We start from the raw sequence: 14,337 nt of genomic DNA, 5'->3' as shown, positions 1-14,337 counted from the left end.
AAATCAGTGCTGAGAATCTCAGGCAGATAATCTGTGCTAGATTATTCTTTACTTTGAACCAGTGATTCTCAAGCTTAATTATGCATCAGAATCACCTAGAGGGGCTGTTGAACACACATTGCTGGATCCTAACCTGATTCTGTATGTCCGGGATGGAGCCTAACAAGCTGACATTCCAGGTTCAGGGACCACACTTTGAGAACGACTGTTCTAGATTCTTTGTTACTATGTGGTCCATGGGCCAGCAGCACTGGTATCATATGGGAGTTACAAAGACAGACTCTGAGTCCCCACTGCAGACTTTTCAACCAGAATTTGAATTATAACAAGATCCTCTAGGCGATTCCCTGGGCACTCCGCTCTGCTCTAGAAGACTGACAAAATGGTGATAGGACTCATTTTTTCAAAGCTTATTTTAATTTGTGATAAAATATACGTTATATAAAAACCATTTTAACCATTTTAAGTGGACAGTTGTTTAACATTAATTACCTTGTGCCATGTAACTTTCTCTACTGTCTATTTCCAGACATTTTCATCATTCTAAAGCAGAACTCATACTCATTTATCAGTAACTTCCCATATCCCCCTCTCACGACCACTGGTAACCACTACTCTGCTTTCTGCCTATTAATTTGCCTATTCTACATATTTCATATACGAGAAATCATATAATATTTGTCCTTTTATGTCTGGCTCATTTTACCTAATGCCTTCAGGTTTCATCCATGTTATCGCCTGACTTTGAGTGAGGCATACCTTGACTATGGCAAGATTTTGGATAATGGAGAATCAAGATGATAGAATCTGAGAAGGAATTTGGAAATCATCAAGTCCAGTGGGACCCTTGGATAAATCATAATATATATTATGATAGAACCCAGAAGATTCTAGACTCTCCTGAGCATTGTTTCAAACTTAGAAACCTGAATTTCTGTGGGTGGTCAATATTTTGGAATAGCATATCAGTGATTCTGATTTACAGCCACAGTTGAGAATCTTAACTCTAAATTCCCTTGCTTTGCAAATGAAGAAACTGAAACCCAGAAGAAAGTTCTCCTTGGAGATTTGGAGTAGAAATCACATCTGCAGGATTCTAACTTAACATATACTATGATTTACTCAAATTTTTCAAATGGCAGATCTTCATATAATAATGAGCTCTTACTGGTTCTTTTGAGCCACCTCAAGTTGCTTGGCTCTGATTAGATTTTGAGTCCAATACCTACCTTCATACAGGCTATAAGTCATGCTAATGCAAGATGTGGATTGTGTGGAAATGGGAAGGAGGGCATAGGAACAGACTGTGGCACTTCGTTGGGGTGGCAGAGGATGGTTGTGTAAATGAGGTTGAATTGTGAGGTGGCACAGTGTGGGGATGTTGGCTGGGCTCTGGCATCACCAGTTGATACGCATGTCCTAGGATGGGGTTCATACTTTCCTTGGGACCTAACCACTGTTCTCATCTGCTTTCCAGTTCCCAACCCCTGTAAAAATTTTTGCAGCCACCTCTGCCTACTGAGTCCTCTTGGATATAGCTGTGCCTGTCCCCAAGGCTCCAATTTTAAAGAGATGAGTACCACTGAGTGTGATGCAGGTAGGAGCACTGCCTGGAAAGTTGTGGGGTCTGGGAGAGCTGTTTGCCTTCTCTGGTAGGTTCCATGCCTGTACTCCACCTTCCTCATGAGCTAGAAGAGTGTACTTGTTCCTTTGCAGAATAGAGTGAGGATGGCTAGAAGGAGGGAGGAGAAATGTGGGAAGCAGAGCTGAGGGAGACTTAAGGGGCCAAACAAAACTTAAGCTCCAGTGACTTCAGAGAATTACTTGCTAAGATACAGATCCATTGCCCCTGAATCTACTGTTGTTATGCTGTGTAAAGACATTTTAAGAGTGGATTTTTTATAAGGCATCTTCCTCTTCTTCTTCTTTGTACTGAATTTCTGTTGCTCCAGAATCCATTTGGCCTTAACTGGAGTTCCTCAAGGTGGAGAACCATTCTCCCATAGTGGGAGGAGGTCATGCTGTGCAGAGGGGAAGACTAGAGCATGTTCGTTGCTTTACTCGTGCTCATTTCAAAGTTTTAACAGCTGAAGGCACCTGTATTGAAAATTACCTTATGTTGTTGGAAAATGGAAGCTAGAAAGAAGAAATGTGATTTAATTCTTATCCTAAATGATGTGGATCATCTATTCTTGCTATTCTTGGGCAAAACCTTTTTAAAATGCCTCTTCTAAATTAAGGAGTTATGATTCAGTGGTAGAATGCTTGCCTTCCATGTAAGAGACCTGGGTTCGATTCCTGGACCATGCACCAAAAAAAAAAAAACAACAATAAAAAACATGACCTAAATTAAGGAGTTATAGATCATATTGTAGTGCCATAGGGCATATCTAGTGTTCCTAACTAGTAACCTTGATAAGCACATTAAAAAACCATCCATTTTATGGCACATTCTTGACAATTAGGAAGAATAAGCAGTTCAATAAGGCACACCAGTCTGAAAAGCTCTAAAGGATGAATGCAGGAAGAAATACTGCTTCCCCTTAAACTCCACTCTTGTCTCGTTGGCAATGAGGAAAGACAGGAAAGATTCCAATATTTTAAGCAAAATGATGATTTCAAGCTTTGAGATTTGTTCTATGGTGTAGACAAACCGTTTTGACATTTATTGCAATTTAATCTTGTTTGCATCCGTTTTCTTCATTTAAGTTATTCACCTAGTGGCTAATATTAAGATATTTATCTAGAAACAGTGTAAGCACGTTAAATATGGCAATTATTTCACATGAGCTCTTGATTTGGTGTAGTCATTAGTCAATTTCATAAATGAGTTTCTACATTATACTAAGCACGATTCTACGTTCTGGAGATAGCAGAAATGAACAAAACAAATTCCCCGTTCTCATTGCCTTTATGTTCTAATAAGACAAAGAGAAACTGAGAAATATGTAATAGCTCAGGAGATGAAAGTATTAAGGAGAACACTAAAGCAGGGTGAGAGAGATGAGGTATGCTGGGGCTGGGCTGGGGTGGAATTACTCATTGGACAGGTGTTCAGGGAAGGTGTCTGTGACAAAGTGAAATTGATAGACTGAGCCAGAAGGATATACAAATTCCTTAAATAAATCCATCTGCAGTATGCACTTATTGAACATCTAGGAATGGCCCCTCTGGTACATCCAGGGACCATGTAGAGGCTGAGCTGGGAATAGGGGCTCAGTTTTGGAGGTCATAAAATGAGGCGATCTCTATCTCCCATCAGTTGCAGATGCTTAGAATCTTTTAGTTAAAGTTTGGAGGCATGCCTAAATTGAAGTTTTCATTTTAACCGGACCCACAGGGATTTCTGAACGTCTTATTTTCCTTTACTATATATGCCTGGAGTCCAGCACCTCTTCAGTGTTTTGGGGGAGAAATCCTATAAACAGCCCCCTTTGACAGGGAGACTAATTAGCCTGCCCCCCACTCTGGCCCTGGGCATGAAGCAGGTTTGCATGGCGGAGTGCTCCGCTGAGGGTGGCTTACTAACAAATGCATGGCTCTACCTTTCTGCAGCCATCGAACCTCCTATCGCCATGCCCCTCGCATGCAGGTGTATGTATGGAGGAACTTGCTATTTTGATGACAGTGGCATCCCGAAATGCAAGTAAGTCTGAATGTTGAGGTCGGAGTTGCTTCTTCTGGGGGAATTTGTGACTCTCAAGTAACCAGGAAAACAAGCACAGTGACCTTACCAGTTCACTAATTTCCATATTTTAACCAGCTTACCCTCCCTTGGGAGCGTCTGTTGAGCATTAAGATGTGGCTTCTCAAACTATAATGTACAGCAGGATCACCTTGGGATCTTGTTAAACCAGGATTCTCATTCACAGCATTCTACATTTCTGGCGAGCCCCCAGGTGATGCCACTGAGTCGTGGAGCACATTTTGAGTAACATTTTGAGTTAGAGAAGTGAAAACAGTGTTTTCCCACTCACCTAACATTACTAATTGCAGTAGGATTGCAGAGCTGCTTTAGTTTAAAGCACTCAAGACGTGCAGCATGACTGGGCTAAAGATTTGGAAAGAAGAGGATTCTTGAGAAAGTCCTAACATGAGGCAAGATAAAGAGATGTCTTTAGGTGACTTAGCAGACAGGGTTCTCGCCTGCCAGGCCAGAGACCCAGGTTTGTTTCCTGGTACCTGCCCATGTGAAAAAAAAAAAAATAATGATAAAATAAAAAAAGTTAATAAAAGCATTTCAGAGGGAAATATACAATCATGGTTTCCAGTTTACTTAGAGAAGACACTAGTAAGTTTATTCTATGAGATTGACCATGTAAGGGCCAGTCCATTAAAAGTCAATTTCCAAAGTCAGATAACTATCACCACTGCTTGTCATCTCAGGGCAGAATAAACAGAAGTCATGCAAGATACATTGTTCAAAATGCAATTAATGCAGAGCTCGCTCTGTCTCAGGGTAGTCTTATAGATCTGCAATAGAATCCTACGAAGGCAATGGCTAGTGAATCTCCTTTTGCTTCCAGGTGTTCTGATGGCTACACGGGAAGCTACTGTGAAATAGCATTGTCCAAAGGCATGTCTGTAGGCACAAGTAAGTTTTAAGAGTATCAGCAATCTGGAAAAATTCCATTGGCCGCTAAAACGAATGTTGTCATTCAAAGAACCCCATCTTTGAAGAAGACTTCTGTTTCTGAGTCTGTTCTTGGTTCTTTTCCTTTTACACACATTGATATGTTCCCTCCTTCCCTCTTTGTTAGAGGCCACGGTGACATTATTGACAATCATCTTGATCCTGATCATTGGAGCTTTGGCGATTGGAGGAGTTTTCTACTATAGGCGAACTGGCACCCTTTTACCTTCTCTGCCCAAGCTTCCCAAGCTGCCCAAGCTGCCCAAGCTCCCAAGGTCAGTTTCATTATGAGAATGATAATTTTAGAGGTCTAAGTGATATTACCATAAAAAGTACAATACCTATTTTATCTATTCTGTTGAAAGTAGTGAGAATTCAAAGCAGTCACATAGGGTCACAACTTAATCAAATGCTTCTCTGAAATGAGAGTGACAAATTGCATTTTATAGCCCAAATGATTGTGTCTACTCTACTGTACTCTACTCGACATCCAAGTTACACTTCAGGTTAACGGCTTTATTTTTGCATGTGCCCAATCCATCCTTTTCTTAGATCTCGAGCATTCAGGAACGTACTTAATGTTTCTTGGTAACCTTGGTAGTAAGAAGCTTACTACCATGTTTGGCATGCATAAATTCAGAGTGGAAATTAAGCGTTTCATTTAAACAAGATAATATGGAGTAATAAGTAGTAATATGGATACTACTTATTATAATAATAAGTAGTAATATGGAGGAAAGGCTATCAGAAAGAAAATAAGACCATGTTTATTTCAATTACTTCCTTGCAGCCTAAGCAATCTTGTCAAATTTTCTGAAAATGGAAATGGGGTGACCTTCAGATCAGGGGCAGATGTTAATGTGGATATCGGTGTATCTGGTCTTGGGCTTGATACTGATATTGACAGATCAATGGCTATGGTGAGTATGGTTTCAAATGATAACTTGAAGGCTAAGTCATTTTTGTTGTTTTATAAAATGACCATTTTTTATAGAGAATTAAAATTATTCTAATGAATAAGGAAATTCAGTATGCCTGAATTAAGTCTGTACTCTACAGGTAAAGCTAGGAAGCATTGGGTTTATCACACAGGTGTATGTAATAACATTGATAATAAATCTAAAATTTACCCCAACATTAAGCCAAGTAGTTAAATTGGAATGATAAATAGTCTTTAAATTTAATTAGAATCATTGAATTTTTTGGAGGGGAGTGACCATGATATTTTGTTTCTATTTGATTTTTTTTTGCATCTATAAAGGAATGATAGGGTAATACATTTTTCCTAGTATCATATATTTTTCTGCCATGTATAGTGATGGAAAAAAGTGATTTTAAATTTGGTGATTGGATCAAACCTTAGTTCTGCCCCCTTCCAGGTATGTAATAATAGGCACAGTGCTTGATCTCACTGACCCATGCTGGCCTCTCTGTAAAATAGGTACAATAAAACCTCTTTTGGGGGCCAAATTGCGCACTTATGAGGATACTAACAAGTTCTGGCACAGGATTGGGAAATCATTTTCAGTATTTTGCCTTTCCCCAGAATATTAATTTTCTTTCCTTCTCTCTTCTCTCCCCTTCTCCCTATTCTCCTTGATTTTCTTCCACCAATCTCAATACCCCTTTTCTGTTTGGTCCTGATCTAATCTTAAATGAATTATTAAGGAGCCAGTGAAAATTGGAATGCAGAAAAGTTTTCTTGAGGTGGTGAATTAGTGGTGAGGTGGTGAATTTTTTGTGTGTATGCAGATCTTTTTTTTTTTGGCTAAATTCTTGAAGATGTCAACATTTGGATAAATTGGGCATAGCACCTAGCGTGCCTCCAGGTGTGAGGAAAGCACCTTCCTTTGCAGGCGAACAGAGCTACAAGTGTGATCTCTCTTTTTCCGTCAGAGTGAGCACTTTGCCATGGAGACAGGGAAGGAGCCCGTCATATTTGAAAACCCAATGTACGCAACCAGAGATAGTGCTGTCACACTGCGTCAGCCAACCCCGGTGAGAAATCAGCACCCCTTACCCCCTCCCAGTTATTGCTGTGCTGGCTTTTATTTTACTGAGTATTGCCCTCTTGAGATTCTCCTAACCTTCTCTCCAAATGGAAGGGAGCACAGAGATCCCACTCTCCCGTCTGCAGTGACAGGACTGAGCCAAGACATAAGACCTGAAAATAAAAATGTTGGCCTGTGATCAAGAGTCTTTCATTCTGAGGGGTGTCAGAGAGGTACAGGCCATTTAGAGATTGGCAAATTCATTAAATATTTATGAAATAATTAAGTGAATGATCGTCAGGTCATTATGCAGAGACCTGGGGTGCTGGATACATTCTCTGTTACGTATATTGTTATGACAGGGCTCTGGTGAGTCCAAGGGAGAGACTGCTAGTTTTCCTCCCTATGCTTGTCCTTTCTATATTTTCTGAAAAGTACAAATGTCTCCACAGTTGATGCAGATAGCTACCTTTTCCTTTGGTAAAGCCCTGTTACCCAGGCGTCTTCCCCAGGAGCTGGGAGATGAGATCAGAGTATGGATGAAGGGAAAGCTTTCCACTGGGCTTGGATCAGCAGTCCCAGCACCACTGTTAACCATTAAGTTCTACCTTCTCTGTCAAAACAATCAGGACCTTAGTGGCATGCACATTCATTGTTAATACCTACTTTCAGAAGGCCTCTTAATATAATATTAGAAATCAGGCATTTTGTCTGATCCTTTGATATCCAGATAGCAAAACTTTAATTACACGACAAACAGATTTTTCATTTGGCATTTTCTCTTAAAATAAAATATGACCATGTATGCAAACACATCTAAGTTACAGACGAAATGAAGTGGCAAATAAAAAAATGTAGGAAAAGAAGTGGTTTTCTGTCCTGTAATTTATTATATATTCATGGGCTTAAGAGGGAACCTTGGAATTACATGAATGATACAGAAAATGTCTGGAGGGGTATTGATTTCATCATGTCCTTTTGCCTTTCAAAAATTTCACCTATTTTAAGCAGTCCTTTGAAATGATGTTTTATTCTAAATGTCTGAGGATCTGATTCTCAATTCACCAATGAGTTTGGGGAATTATTCATACTGATCTTCTAGGATTTGGGCTACCAGCATAAAGCCAGAGTATATTTTATCAAAAAAAAAAAAAGTGTTATAACAGCAGAGATGAGAGAGTGACCAGCTGAGGAGTCTGTTTGTCTCCCAGGGTTAAGGCCTGAGGTGGCTTCGTGGTCAGAGCACTTGTTTTTGGGAATATGGGAGTGGTGCTTGGTCCTGGGCCACTGGGTCTTCCTCATATAATAAAAATGGTGTCTGACCAAATCTTTAGGAGCATGAAGTGGTAAACAGAACAAAATTGGCAGGAAATTTTCTATCCTTTGTTTATTACTAAATTCTTTCAAAACTGGTGTATTTACAGGTGACTGTGTCTGGAAATGTAGATAATCAGAATTATGAAAGTCCTGTAAACTTTTCAGAGTTAGCCGCAGAGATGAAGCAGACTTCCCTGAGTGCAGGCGAAACTGAGGTAACAGTGGTTGGGTATTGAAATTATACTGGAATTTGAAAAGAACTTTGAAATTGTTGGGCTGGTATTAATCCTAGGCAAACTGGTAGAGACAGGCAATTTTAAAAACTTTCCACCAAGTAAAGTGACATTCAACATTGAGTTGAAAATAATGTTCCTTGTGACAGTGGAGACCATGAGAAGAGGGCAACAGACTTCTAGATACAGCCACTTCAGATACAGGACATTCAATTTGAGAGAATGTATAAAAGACCCTTCTATGTGATGTAATGTTGCAACACTGTACATTTTTACATTGTTGTTAGGTCTGCTTTTACCTGAAGGTGTAAAAGCACCTTGACCACAAGGTGGCACTAGCTTATATTTCATCCTCTTCCCATTCATTCATTGTCCATTCATCCATCCAACATTATTGGCCTCAATGTGCCAGAAAGAGCCTCACAACCATTCCTCCAGGCCCTCTGAAATTTATAAACTGACCCATAGACAGAATCCCTTCAGAAAATAGTCTGCAGAGAGAAATTCAATATGCTTGATATAAAGCTATGTATTAATGTCTTATATAGCCCTTGTTTAAATAGATACACATTCAACTATTCCAGATCTAGCTGTTTTATTCAGGGGTAAATATTTCACGTTTGGAAAATGGAGTCCTTGGCAGTGTTTTCTACTGGAAGAACTGTTGGCATACTGAATGAGATGGTTCTTTGTGGTATAAAACTGTCTTTTGCATCACAAAACATTTTAGCATTCTTGGCCCCTGCCTGCAAAATCACAGTGCCCCCCAGGTCTCCCCCTTCACTTCCATTTGAGAACAGTAGGACCTGAAATATCTTTATCAGTTCCAAGGTTTTGTGACTCCTGCTGTGTAGTCATATAAAGAGACAAATATCTTTGTCTAAAAGAAATCTTACTTTTTTTAACAATCCTTATTTCTCAAATTATATAACCTATAAACAGAATTGATGTCTGCAAAGTTAACTTGGAAATCACGTTGGATTTTCAGCAATGAAGCACCTCAGATGTCAGTTCCTTTTCTGCTTGTTTGGGTCAAAATAAAAATTGAACTAAATTGGTGGTGATGAAGAAGCGCTTGTATCAAAATCTCCTTGTCCACCTTTTCCTTCCTGTTAACCCACTCCTTCCACACACTTGAATATTGCCCAACCCAAGCCGTAAGAGGAACACAGTGCACATGCTGTAACCTCTGACCTGCACATCAGCCATCAGAAAAAAAATGAATTATTTCCAATAGGAGTGGACCTTGGCAATTGTAGTATCTTTTTCATATCCATCAGTTCTTGCTCCTCCTGAAAATCAGTTGAGGATGAGACCCTCCATGTTTGTCCTCCTTAGTATGCCCAGAAATTATCCTATATGTATTGACTCCCAGACACTGAGATAACAGCCAGTATGACATGAAGCAGCAGAGGCACTTGTTTAATATTACCCCAGCTTGCCATTCATGTACCAAGGAGTATCATTAATGTATCTTTTGTCTGTAAATATGCTCATAGAAGTCAAAGTTAAGAACATGCACTCCTGTGACTGCTATCATTTCAAACACTTGCATTAAAATTAGATATCCCATTTAAATATAACACCAAACAAAATGAGATATCCTGGCCAGGCCACGGTGGCTGAGTGGGCAGAGCTCTCACCTGCCATGCCAGGAGACCTGGGTTCGATTCCTGGTGCCTGTCCATGCAAAAAAAAAAAAAAAAAAAAAATTAGATATCCTAAAGAGGTAAAAATGCAAGCTTACCACACCATTTCTCTTCCAATCCATACCGAAACACTGATTTTGAAGGGTTTTGGCCTTCCACACTCCACTGCAAACTTCCAAACACAGGGTCTCTAGCCTGAATGTCTGTATTTTCCCCTTGGTGGCACCATGTGGAGTTGGGCCTTCCTAAATGTGGGTAAATGCCCCCTTCTTCTGGGCCTTTCTGTCCTTTCCCATATTCATCTGTTCTGCCCTCCTTCACATATTAATCCCTGCTTCCACAGAATAAGAGTCACCCCATCAATATGTGCATTACTTCAGTTGCCTGCCAAAGTAGGCTGTCCTGTTCCCTTGTCCACTGCCATGTTTCCACTGGCAGCCACAGGTGTGTACCACCTGTCCACACAGCTGTGGCCAGAAAGCCAAGACAGTCAGCAAAGCGGGCACTGCTCACCAAAGAGAGGCACTGCCTCTCTTTGGGTTCCTTAGTTTGTGGGCCTCTGCGTCTAGTGAGTGATCCTTTCCTATATTTCAATTATTTAATCTGTGACTTCTTCCCTCCTCTGTAAAATAAGAGCGCCTCATAGCTTAGCTGGGAAGATTCAGACCACGTGGTCCCAAATAGTTTCATCCTTAAAAACAGGAACAAAGGAAACCCACCCCAAAGTTCCATGACTGAACTTATTGTTTTGTTTTCTCCTTTCCATATAGGCAACCAAATGGAATTTCTTCAAACGAAAACCAAAACAAGATACCAACTTTGAAAATCCAGTCTATGGAGAGGTAATTTAAAACAAAAAGGTCTCTTAGTACAGGCATTTTTTTTGAGAAGTAACTTACTTGGCTAACTTGGGCATGTGCTCAGAGTACTCAATGCAAACTGGAAAAGATAAGTTTTCTTCACAAAAAACAATTTCCAGTCACGATGAGGGAGTAACTGATTGATTTCATGTTCTGTTGTCGTCTTAGACGGAGAAGGAGCAAAAGGACAACGGTGCTGGATTCCCTCCATTGTCATCTTCTCTACCTGCTGAAATTCCCCCCAGAAGAGAACCAACCAAAGGCTATACTGCAACAGAAGACTCTTTTAAAGACACCGTCAATCTTGTTAGAGAGGACTCTGAGGTATAGCTATGCCTACTATTTAGGGAATAATTAGAAATACACTTTTGCACATATATTTTTACAAACAGATGGAAAAAAGTTATCATTCTGTACTTTATAAAAAATATATTTTTCCCCTTTTCACCTGTAGTTAGAAGTGTCTGTGGAAACTAGGCCTGTGTGTCCTTTTTTTTTTTTACATGTGCCATCTCATATATTTACAAATAATTATCACGATATACTATATGTATATCTTTGCACTGAAACTGTCTGAAGGTAATGCTATAAATATATTGTACATTTGTAAATTTTGGAAAGATTATAATGTCACTGAACTTGATAATAAAAGTATCTGCCCAATTTGTCTGATTCAATAAGGAAAACGATTGACTAGGGGCCTTGTGCCATTTCTAAAAGAGCGGCATTACTCATATTTCCTATAGAATTATTATCCACAAAATGAAACCAACCCTCACTCTTGAGTCTGTTTTACACATCAGCAGTTAATTACTGTTCAATATTACATGCTAACCTGACTAATAGCTGAATTGATGGAGGGCACTGTGTATTAGATTGACATCTGAATTTGACAATAGGCACCTCAGATACTGCAAAAGGTAGAAAATGCATTTTAGTTTAGTCCTTTTGCATATTTGTGTTGTCTAACCAGAACACTCCCTTCCAAATGCATTATCTCACTAGCTTCCCAATCAACCATTTTTATTTCTACATCATTAAGTGAAAGTGACATGCAGTGAGTTTGTATTTAATTGAATGAACTCTTTGTTTGCTCAGTGGACCAGAGAGTAATTTACTACTTTGCCTGGCCTCTCAGGTAGTTTCTACCCTAGTAACTGGAACTCGGTAGCTGACGTACTAAAACCAATCTGTGTCTTCATAAAGTAAGGTACCAAACAAATACCAGTTAGGCAAAATCTAAACTGGGTTTTTGTTTCTGTGTGTATAAAAAATGCCATTATATTGACTATTTATTTCCTAAGCTGAACATGATTTGAAAGGGAAATTGTTGTTATTGAACCTTTTTGAGGTCCTTTAGCTAAATCCATACATTTTTATCAGAATGTACTGTACAGTCTAGCTGGTATTGTCTCTACAACAGGATTCTTTTGTAGAAAATCTGGGAACCATGGCAGGAATATACAATTTATATAGGAAGTGTCATTCCTGGCTCTTTATGCTAATATTGTACATTTATTAAACAGTAAATGGATGAATAGATGGATGAAACTTACTACTAGGTATTTTATTCCTGAGCTCTCAAAATATTTGTGGCTCAAATTTTGAAATGTACTTTGATTAGAAAAACAACTGGAAATGATGCTGCTGAAAAATTTCTAATAAATGTGTATTTTATCAGACTTCCTTGTATTTTTTATCTCACTTTTTTTTATTATAAACAACGAACAAATATACAAACATTCTTGACATGATGTACAAATATTCTTGTCATGGTTACAATCAATGGCTCACAATATCAGCACATAGTTGTGTATTCATCACCATGATCATTTTTTTGAACATTTGCATCTCTCCAGCAAGAGAAAGAAAAAAGAAAAAACTCATGCATATCATACCCCTTACAACTCCCTTTCATTGACCCCTAGTATTTCAATCTACTCAATTTATTTTACCCTTTGTTTCCCCTATTGTTTATTTCTTATCCATATTTTTTACTCATCTCTCCATACTGTAGACACAAGGTTTTCGCAATCACACAGACACATTGTGAAAGCTAGATATACAGTCATCTTCAAGAAACATGGCTACTGGAGCACAGCTCTACAGCTTCAGGTATTTCCCTCTAGCCACTCTAATACACCATAAACTAAAAAGGGATTATCTATATAATGTGTAAGAATAAATTCTCCAAGTTCACCCATTAATGTTAGTTCATACCAGTGAGACCATACAGTATTTGTCCTTTTGTTTCTGGCTAATTTCCTTGCATATTTCTTAAGCACTAGTGAGGAATCAGTAGTATTTTGCTATGAAAGGTAGAGGGAGGGGTAGAGTTTGAGTGCTTTAAGCTACAGCAAGGGGCTGGGGCGTATTGTGTGTTGCTCTTTTCTGGAAGTGAATCCAGAGCATTTTGTTGAAAAATCAACAAGCATCTGCATTATTCTGTAATAAATGATAGAAAAGTAAACAATTTCTGTAAAAATTGGGAAGTTAGTTGTGAAAGTCAAATGTGAAAATTTATGCAAAGAGTGTAGTACATTCAACACAATCCCTATCAAAATTCTAGCAGCATTTTTTGCAGAAATGGAAAAGTCAGTCCTCAAATTTATATGGAATCACAAGGGGCTCAGAACAGCCAAAACAATCTTTTTTTTTTTAATGTCTTTTTTTTTCTTTTTTTTAAATTTATTTATTAATTAAAAAATAAGAAACAAAATAAAGCAACATATATAATCAGTAATTCACAATATCATCACTTAGTTGCATATTCATCATTTCTTAGAACATTTGCATTAATTCAGAAAAAAATAAAAAGACAATAGAAAAAGAAATAAAACGAACACAGGAAAGAAAAAAAAAAGATGATATCTACTTGATGCATAAGAATAACCTCCAGGATAACCTCTCGACTCTGTTTGGAATCTCTCAGCCATTGACACTTTGTCTCATTTCCCTCTTCCCCCTTTTGGTTGAGAAGGTTTTCTCAATCCCTTGATGCTAAGTCTCAGCTCATTCTAGGTTTTTTCTCAATCCCTTGATGCTGAGTCTCCGTGCATTCCAAGATCTCTGTCCCACATTGCCGGGAAGGTCCACACCCCTGGGAGTCATGTCCCACGTGGAGAGGGATAGGGTGGTGAGACTGCTAGTTGTGTTCAGCCAAAACAATCTTGAAGAAGAACAAAGATGAAGGACTCACACATCTTGATTTCAAAACTTACTACAAAGTTACAGTAATCAAAACAGTGTGGTATTGGCATAAGGATAGACATATAGATTAGTGGAACAGAACTGACATAAACCCACACATCTATGGCCAATTGATTCTCAAGGATGCCAAATGTACTGAAGGGGGAAAGAATAGTCTCTTCAATAAAAGGCACTGGGAAAAGTAAGTCCGTATACAAAAGAATGAAACTGGACCTGTACCTCAAACCATATACAAAAATTAATTCAAACTAGATCCACAACCTAAATATAAAGGCAATAACCATAAAACTCTTAGAAGAAAACATAGGGAAATATCTTCATGACCTTGGATCTGACAATGGATTCATTAATATGATATAAGCACAAGCAACACAAGGAAAAATATCAAAATTAAAAACTTGTACACTGAGGGATATTATTTAAAAAGTGAAAAGATAACCTACA

At 38.6% G+C, this 14,337-nt stretch overlaps 1 protein-coding gene across 1 annotated transcript in view; it reads left to right on the top strand.

Annotated features, from left to right (window-relative positions):
• The window catches only part of LRP2 (LDL receptor related protein 2), a 160,027-nt gene extending 147,670 nt beyond the window's left edge, over positions 1-12,357 (top strand). The window contains exons 71-79 of the mRNA XM_077154078.1: positions 1,478-1,597; positions 3,556-3,646; positions 4,527-4,594; positions 4,761-4,908; positions 5,424-5,553; positions 6,530-6,631; positions 8,049-8,156; positions 10,594-10,665; positions 10,852-12,357. Of these exons, the coding sequence (XP_077010193.1) occupies positions 1,478-1,597; positions 3,556-3,646; positions 4,527-4,594; positions 4,761-4,908; positions 5,424-5,553; positions 6,530-6,631; positions 8,049-8,156; positions 10,594-10,665; positions 10,852-11,013 (1,001 nt within the window). The 3' untranslated portion in view covers positions 11,014-12,357. The remainder of the gene's footprint in view (positions 1-1,477; positions 1,598-3,555; positions 3,647-4,526; positions 4,595-4,760; positions 4,909-5,423; positions 5,554-6,529; positions 6,632-8,048; positions 8,157-10,593; positions 10,666-10,851) is intronic.
• The last annotated feature ends 1,980 nt before the right edge of the window (positions 12,358-14,337 follow it).

This window comes from Tamandua tetradactyla, chromosome 3, assembly GCF_023851605.1.
Source record: "Tamandua tetradactyla isolate mTamTet1 chromosome 3, mTamTet1.pri, whole genome shotgun sequence".
Classification (NCBI taxonomy): domain Eukaryota; kingdom Metazoa; phylum Chordata; class Mammalia; order Pilosa; family Myrmecophagidae; genus Tamandua; species Tamandua tetradactyla.
Note: the sequence above shows the minus strand (reverse complement) of the source record. Positions and strands in the feature narration are given on the sequence as shown.